We start from the raw sequence: 8922 nt of genomic DNA on the forward strand, positions 1-8922 counted from the left end.
AATTGTCCTATTTTCGAGTAAAAAATAGTAGCCGGGAGTGGATTTTTTTTCATCCAAGCCTCCTGCCCAGTCTGCATCTGTGTATCCTTTGAGTAGAAGATTCTTTCTTTAGTAACATAGAGAATAGTTTATTGTTCCTTTGAGATACCTTAGTATTATATTTACAACAGACCAATGAGCTTGACCTAGGTTGGATTGATATCTGCTTACCATCCCAATAGCATGGCAGATATCAGGCCTAATGCATAACATTGCATACATAAAGCTACCAACCGAATTCGCGTAAGGAAAGTTTTCCATTTTCTGGATTTCTTGTTGTGTTTTGGGGCACATGTTTGAGCTCAGAACACGATCTTTGGTCATTGGGCTATTTATGGATTTACAATCTTGCATATTGAATTGTTCAAGAACTTTGTTGATGCAAGTGAGACAAGGTCAACAGTTTTTTTGAGCGATCCCTTGTGAACTTGACCCCAAGGATATATGCAGGTTCTCCCATATCTTTCATCTCAAAACTTGAACTTAACCAATCTTTGGTTTGATTTACGAAAGTCATATCATTACCTGCAATTAGGATATCATCAATATACAATGATAAACTTATTTCCGAAGCGTTTGGTATAGACACAATTATCTTCTTCAATTTGATTGAAGCCATTCGATGTCATCCCATTATGAAAACAAAGGTACCATTGTCTTGAAGATTGTTTGAGGTCATAGATTGATTTGATCAATCTGCAAACCTTTTGTTCGCAGCCTTCTCGAACAAAACCTACAGGCTGTTGTATGTAAATTTCTTCTTCCAATTCTCCATTGAGAAATACAGTCTTGACATCCATTTGATGTAGCTCCAATTCCAACCCTGCCACCATTGTGAGTATGAGCCTTATGAAAGTAAATCTTACAACAGAAGAGAATGTCTCGTCAAAGTCTATTCCTTTTTGTTGTGTATAGCCTTCGCGACTAAGCAAGCCTTGTATATTTCGATACTGCCATCAGCCTTTTGCTTAATCTTGAGAACCCATTTGTTCCCAATTTCCCTTCTACCCTTGGGTAAGTCAACCAATTTCCAAACATGTTTGACTCGTATGGAAGTCATTTCTTCTTTCATTGCTTTAATCCATTTCTCCTTTTCGGGACATGAGAGAGCTTGTTGAATATTCTTTGGTTCTGCATCATCACAGGGAGTTACTAAAAGAGCTGAGCCTTCGACACCAAATCGTCAGCGATCAAATTTTTGTCTTTTAATGCGACGCGGTTCCAAATCATGGTAGACGAATTTCATGTATTCATCATAATTCGGTATGCTCCCACTGGGACCAAGTTCCATATTTTCATAATTCCTCATAGAGGGTGCTATCTTGGTCGACATTGCCTGATTGTATTATAATTGAAATTAGTTTTGAATATAAAAAGTTAACTTTTTTTTAGATAAGGTCCTCCTAAACGGAAGGTTCTACGCGGCCGCCCATATGGACCAAGGGCGTAAACAGGGGACCAATCCCCTCCGGCCGCAGGAACCACCATGACTAATGATAGTTCTGGCCCCCTGTCTTCACACAATTTAAGGATTAAAGTGTTAAATTGGTGATTTGATTAAACTTTGATTAGGTATTTGATAAATTGAGCATTTGACCTAGAACTTTGATTAGGTATTTGATAAATTGGCCTGATTAGGGGCAGTTCTAGTCCCCTGTCTCTAAGAAATATTAATTATGTGCTGATTTAGCACCCCAAATGGCCTGAGAAGTGCTAGGTATTTCCTAAATCCAAATTTCTATTTTTTTTACATGTTAGACCCCCTAAATCCAAATTTCTAATTTATTTATTTTTCCTGTTAGGCCCCCTAAATCCAAATTTTTTTTTATTAAACACAATTTTTTTTTACATGTTAAGAATTTTAGACACAATTTAGTTTAATTTTAAAAAGTTTCACTATATGTAGCCTCTCCCTGGAACCACATGGGTAAGTGCTTATAAAGTTTTGGGATAAGCTGTTTATAAAGTCTGTAATCTAGCCGAGTAGAGCTTTGATCATTTAACACAGAAAATGAATAAATTGGATTTTATACCTTTATTTATTTATGTTGAGCACTAAATGATGTTTCTTACACCATCAATATGTTGAAATATTGTACAGCTTAATTTGGCTTTGAAGAATTAAGAAATCCATTCATCCCATAGAATAATATTCTCTCAAAAACTTCCCTCCTCTGTGCTTGGTCGTCTCAAGAAATACCGCAAACTATTACAAACAACCTGCAAATTTTCATTAAAAAAAAATTATGATAATTTAACGAGAAATTATTAGAAGTATCCGGTTCTCCACGTCAAATGGAGGACCATCTATGTATTTTATCATGTATAATAGCAATTCACACATATTATAGAAGTCCTTATTATTTTAATTATTAAGTAGGATCATAATACACGTATCCAAATATGAATTGGGGTCCTTTAGGTGACAGAAAACCGGGTGCTTAATATAAGAACTCTAATCCAACACCACAACAGGAATTTAATAGATAAATCAAGGCCTAATACATAAATAACCCCCTGAACTTGTCCAAATATTGCAACTGCCCCCTCCAACTTTCAATTGTAACAACTTACCCCTTAAACTTGTCCAATTGTAAAACATAACCCCAAATTGGGAATTTTTTTACCCCGTATTTGAAGCAACCGTAAAAACATTTCCTCAGATTCGTATCACGCCAAAGATCCTATTATCACACTCCACGAGCGTTGTAACTTTTGTATTTCACGTGTTTCTTCAATTGCAGTCCATATCAACAATTTAGGGTTATGTTTTACAATTGGACAAGTTTGAGGGGTTATGTTTTACAATTGGACAAGTTTGAGGGGTAAGTTGTTACAATTGAAAGTTCGGGAGGGCAGTTGCAACATTTGAACAAATTCAGGGGGTTATTTGTGTATTAGGCCGATAAATCAAAAAAACTAGTAAAGACAAAAACATTTAAGAAACAGTGGCTAATAATACCAAGTATTAACAATCATTCTCAAATTTTTCTAAATCACAACAAAAAATTAAAAATTGAAAACAACCAAATACCTAATTAAAATGTACTTAAATCATCCAAAAAAAATCAATTATCACGGGGAATAATCGAGGATCCCCATCGAGGGTTAACAAGGAGGGGATACCTTTCTCCATCCCCGCCCCGTCCCCGTCATAGGGGAAAAATTATCCCCATCCTCGTCCCATGGGGATCCTTATCGGGGATTCATCCCCGTCAAGGCGGGTCGCCGATGGGGACGGGGAATCCCCGCCCCATTTACATCCCTACTGAAAACTTCGTTATTTTTAAAATATAACCTTCAAACAAAAACAGATAGGGAAACTGACATGTATACGGAAATTGACATGGATATGAAACGCAAAAACACTGCTAAAGAGAAGCGTCCGTGCAACATAGGTTCATAGTATAAGCCTTACCTGTTGAAGAGGCTTACTGGTAGCTTTACCCTTGTAGCTAACATGAAACTTTGCCTTTGCCAACAAGCCCTATGTGCCAAAACAAGAACATATCAAGCAAACTTCTGTAAATTTTAAAAAATATATATAAAAATGGTAAAGAATTTATTAGTACTTCCATTTTTATCTAACACACTGTTTAGTCCTCGTATTTTAATAACACATTTTTAGTCTACTTTTGTTATATTCAGCAGTTTCGTCCCTTATAAACTGTTCAATAATTCAAATATTCAAAGGACTAAAATGTTGAATAAAACAAAAATTAAGGACTAAACAATGTATTATTGGAATACGAGGAGACTAATAAATTACTTACCCTAAAAAAATATGCTAATTATAAAAATCAAATAAATCTCAATAGAATTAATTAGTACCTCAGTATCAAATTCTCCTGATTCAACAGCAACACTAATGTCAGTGATAATCGTTACAAGATCAACCAACAATCCAGGCCGATCCGCAGTCTCGACATACAGCAAGCTGCAATATTCATGTTGTGGCACGTTACTTATCGTCAAATGTGAATTTCATGCTCGACAAGCAACTCCGTAAAGTAAACACAGTCAATTCGTGTATTCTCTCGAAATGTAACATTAAGTTACTTATCATCAAATGCGAATTTCATGCTCGACAAACAACTCCGCAAATAAACACGGTCAATTCATGTCTTCTCTAGAAATGTATCATTAAGTTACTTATCATCAAATGCGAATTTCGTGCTCGACAAGCGACTCCGTAAAGTAAACAGAGTCAATTCATGTCTTCTCTATAAATGTATCATGAAGTTACTTATCATCAATGCGAATTTCATGCTCGACAAGCGACTCCGTAAAGTAAACAGAGTCAATTCATGTCTTCTCTATAAATGTATCATGAAGTTACTTATCATCAATGCGAATTTCATGCTCGACAAGCGACTCCGTAAAGTAAACAAAGTCAATTCATGTCTTCTCTAGAAATGTATCATTAACACATGTTTATGCAACAAGTATATCAGCAGGTAGAATCGGGTTGCACGAGCAAAGTATCCCGAGAAATAACAAAAAACTCTAATTACCTTCGATCAGGACCATCATCGTAGATGCTTATATGAGTCGCTATATCTACATCAACCTGAGGGGTAAAAAAAATGTCAATAAGCACTGAGAAAGTAGAAGAACATTTGGCATATACGAAGACAACTCGACGACCTGTTGCTTTGGTGGCTCGATGCCGAAGGCAACTCCCATTGCTAATTGGGAACTTGATTCCTGGAACCGAAAACGACATTCATTAGGCTTAGAAGCAGAAGCATATCTAACAAGATAGATAACACTTCAAAGTGATACCATACATAAGAAAATTACCGGATGGTACTCGAGCAAATTGTTTATGATTGTCAATCGAATTGCCTCGAGCAGCTCAGGATCGGTAACTTTTCGACCTGTATCACTGAAAAAAATGCTCCAGCTTAGTGAAATAAACCTCAATGAATGAAGCAAAAACTAGTTCACAAAACAGGAGTATATACAGAATGTAACTTACGCTCGTGTGATGGCGAATTTGTTGTGCTTCCCGGAAGAATCTAGAAAGACATTGGCCTTCACGACATTTAGCCCGAGGTTTTTAAGCGCAGTCATCTGTAACACATTTGCCATACTTTGATCACAATTATCTCAATCTGCTAATGACAATATAATGATACATTACATAAAAAAGAAAGAACATAAACGAGACAGACGAGCGAGGATGATTGAACTAGCAAGTAAATAGATCCATCCATACCGTATCGAGAAGAGCTCCTAGACGATCACCAAAGGTTATTTCCACTACCGTTGCATCTGGATCGGAGTCTTGATCGATTATTACTTTCGGAGTTGGAACAACAGTCTCGTTATAATTTCCGTCCTGCTAATAGAACCGATTCCCCAAGCAAAAACCAAATGAATTAGTAAGTCCATACAGCATTAAGATCAATAGAGAGCAAAATTGTTCCACACCTCTACCGTTGAAGCCGGTGATGCTCGTGGAACGACTACGGTTGTATAAGATGACAATCTTGCAACAATTGCATACATATAATTAGAAAGAAATACAGTCACAACACAATGGCAGAGACAGGCACAAGGGATTTCATTTTTCGACGCTTTACCTACTCAAATAATCAGATGTTGTTAGCTATGTTGCATGGACACGGAAACATATATGGATATGGACACCAGAAACGTTATTTCTAAAACATAACCTTCAAACAAAAACAGAAACGGACACGAAATGCAGAAACGATACAGAGAAGTGTCTGTGCAACACAGGTTGTTAGTTTTCTTCATTTAAAGAAGCTACATTGTTTTCAAAATAGCACATTGATGCCATTGCTACGAACCGGACAAGGTCTTAAAACTTAAGAGGTTTTAGGGTCAGGCAGAGGAGCTAACCAGTAACCATTCCTGGTTAAAAGTTGTTTTGAACCATTCCAGCAATATGAACATTCAGCACTTATTCTAAGCAAAATCTTCTAAAATTGAATCAAGCTCAGTTTGAAATTATGACCCTTATTATCAAGCATGTATAGGGTTGTAAATGAGCCAAGTCGCTCTCGATAAAACTCCACCTTGTTCAACTCAATTTATAAAGAAGTAGAGCTTAAGCACCATGAAACTCGGCTCAAAAGCTTGCGAGTAGGCTTATAGGTTCATGAACAAGATTATTCATAAACACGCTCATGAGCAAGCTTGGTTCAATTGTTTTTTTAATAATAGTATTTCTATAAAAGGAGAAATGTAAAACAACAACGTAGTTTTGTGTAATTTAGTTTTATAGGTTTTATAGCAAATAAACATAATTACTGAGTTATTCGCGAGCAAAGTTCATGAACAGAATTAACAAGCTGCTCACGAGTAAATCTCGTGAACAAGCTCGCAAGCCGCTCACCAACAAGATGTTAAGGTCGAGCTCGTCAATTTTCTAATGAGACGAGCATGAGCAGCCCGAAGTTCAGCACTCAATTACAGCCCTAAGCACGACCAGTTCAGGATACATCATTTGAGAACCTAAATTCTAAGCCAAAGCCCTAAAGCAAAAACAGCAAATTATAATGTTTTCAAAAGCAAGACAAAGATTCAGTATCTTATAACCTATGTTGCACAGACACGGAAACTGACACCGGAAACATTATTTCTAAAACATAACCGTCATAAAATAGCCTCCAAACGAAAACAGAAACAGACACACGACACACTGACACAGAAAGGCGGAAATGCTATACAGAAGTATCCGTGCAACAAAGCCTATGTTGCACAGACACGGAAACAGATACTGACTACAGAAACGTATTTCTAAAACATAACCTTCCTAAAATAGCCTTCAAACAAAAACAGAAACGGACACGAAATGCTACTAAAGAGAAGTGTCCTTGCAACCCAGCTTATAACATATATGCCACTTAGAATTAGTATTTCCATCTCTAATTAAGACCAAATCTTAAATTTCAACAAAAGTACTAAAAAATCATCTGAAAATCACAATAGATCTTTAACCAGAATTAAGAAACACAAAAGCTGCAATTAGTAAGAAATCAAAGAACCACATCTATAACTTCAAAGGAAGTAACTAAAAAATCAGATTAAAATGTAGAAAACCCTAAATTAGAAGGCAAAATCAAACCAAAGTACCTGGTTCTTTCTTTATACAGAATGTGAAGTGGTGAAGTATGAGAAAAAGCAAAGCAAGAGTGATCTTCTAGAACTTTCCCCTTTCTGCAACCAAGGGAGAAATTAGAAACCGCCATAGCCACAGCCATTGTTGAGCTGAGGAGTTGAGTTGAGTTGCTCCGAGGATCTAGGAAGAAGAAGAAGCAAGTGAAAGAGGGAAAAAGAAAGAAAATGGAAAATTATAGAATTATCCGCCATGGGAAAGAGAAAGCCGCAAATTAATAAATAATTATTTTTAATATTTGAAATTATCTGAAACGTCCATTCCTCATCTGAAGCTTTGCTTTTTGGATGAGAAAATTAATGTATGTTTGTTAAAACAACTCATGGATTTGGTTGCTTTTTGCTCATGCTCCAAGCAAAAATGACACCTTCGGTTATAGGAAAGCTTGATGTCTCCATCATTTTTTTGTCTCTTTCTATTTTCATATATATAGCCCATCATTTTTTATTATGGGATTTTGTTTTTCTTTTCTTTTTGTTAATTTTATTTGACCTTTTATGCTTAATAAAAATAATTAAGGAATAAGGAAGCTTTATTACAGGCTATGCAATGGCTAGAAGAACGTGGAATAAGGAATGTGGTCTTCGAATCTGATGCTAAACAAGTGATTGATGCTATAAATTCTACATCTGTTGATGATTCTGAATTTGGAGATAGAATTATTTAAATACGATCGATTCTCACTTCAAATGACTCTTACTCAGTCAAATGGATACGGCGGCAAGCGAATGGGATGGCACATGTGTTAGCACAGTTTCTCGTTTATCCACTTGCCTTTCTTTTTTTAATTTATTACCGAGTTTTGTTTCTGTTTCATTGTTACAATTTTGCCAAAATTTGGCTCATTAATTTACCGTTATCTTTGATTCAAAAAAATAAAAATAAATAAATAATTAAAACTAAATTTTATTGTTTAAAAAAAAACTAAATTTTATTTATATTTCCCATTTTACATTTTTTTAATTAAAACAACAATAAATTAATGAGCCAAATCATGACAAAATTGTAACAATGAGATAGAAACAGAACTCGGTAATAAATTAAAAAATGAAAGGCAAATGGATAAACGAGAAGACTGTGTTAACACATGTGTCATCACATTCGCTTGCCGTCGTATCCATTTGACTGAGTAAGAGTCATTCGATGTTAGAACCGATCGTATTTGAATAATTCTATCTTCAAATTCAGAATAAACAACAAAACTAGAATTTATTGCATCAATCACTTGTTTAGCATCAGATTCGAAAACCACATTCCTTATTTTATCGGCTTCTAGTCATTGCATATCCTCTAATAGAGCTTCAGCCTCACATTCTCGTGTTGTCGGACAACATAACAGACGCGCACATCTCCTCATTACAAACTGCCCATTTGCATCTCGTACTGCTGCTCCCATCCCTACACGACCATCAACGTTAAAACATGCGGCATCAACACAACACGAGAGAAATCCTTCCGATGACGGGTGCCAAGCCATGCAACTAGCAGATGAACTATTTCCTATATAGAAAATATAAAACGATAAAAATACTAATATTAAATTTATTAATAAGAATAAAATAGAAAAAAATTATTTTTAAAACTAAACATGATAAATAATATGAAATAAAAAAATTTAATGAAATATAATAATTATTTTAAAATAGAAGAAGTATAATTAAAAACTATATTTTATTTATATTTTTCTATTTTACATTTCTATATCTATTTATTATTCTAACAATACACTTTCT

At 35.2% G+C, this 8922-nt stretch overlaps 1 protein-coding gene across 2 annotated transcripts; it reads right to left on the bottom strand.

The window, feature by feature from the left end:
- Positions 1-2051: 2051 nt before the first annotated feature.
- LOC136206963 (ACT domain-containing protein ACR11) lies at positions 2052-7468 on the bottom strand. 2 transcript variants are annotated; one of them, XM_065998168.1, is made up of 10 exons: positions 7147-7468; positions 5476-5533; positions 5261-5386; positions 5021-5115; positions 4843-4927; positions 4687-4746; positions 4554-4609; positions 3871-3976; positions 3458-3526; positions 2052-2259 (listed from the first exon to the last, which is right to left on the bottom strand). In XM_065998168.1, exons 1-10 carry the CDS (start codon positions 7272-7274, stop codon positions 2197-2199), a joined length of 846 nt encoding a protein of 281 aa, XP_065854240.1. In that variant the 5' UTR covers positions 7275-7468; the 3' UTR covers positions 2052-2196. The 2 variants fall into 2 exon arrangements, with proteins under 2 accessions (XP_065854240.1, XP_065854241.1); XM_065998169.1 differs by having other exon boundaries at positions 5261-5383; positions 7147-7461.
- Positions 7469-8922: the final 1454 nt, after the last annotated feature.

This window comes from Euphorbia lathyris, chromosome 9 (genome assembly GCF_963576675.1).
Source record: "Euphorbia lathyris chromosome 9, ddEupLath1.1, whole genome shotgun sequence".
In the NCBI taxonomy this organism is placed as follows: domain Eukaryota; kingdom Viridiplantae; phylum Streptophyta; class Magnoliopsida; order Malpighiales; family Euphorbiaceae; genus Euphorbia; species Euphorbia lathyris.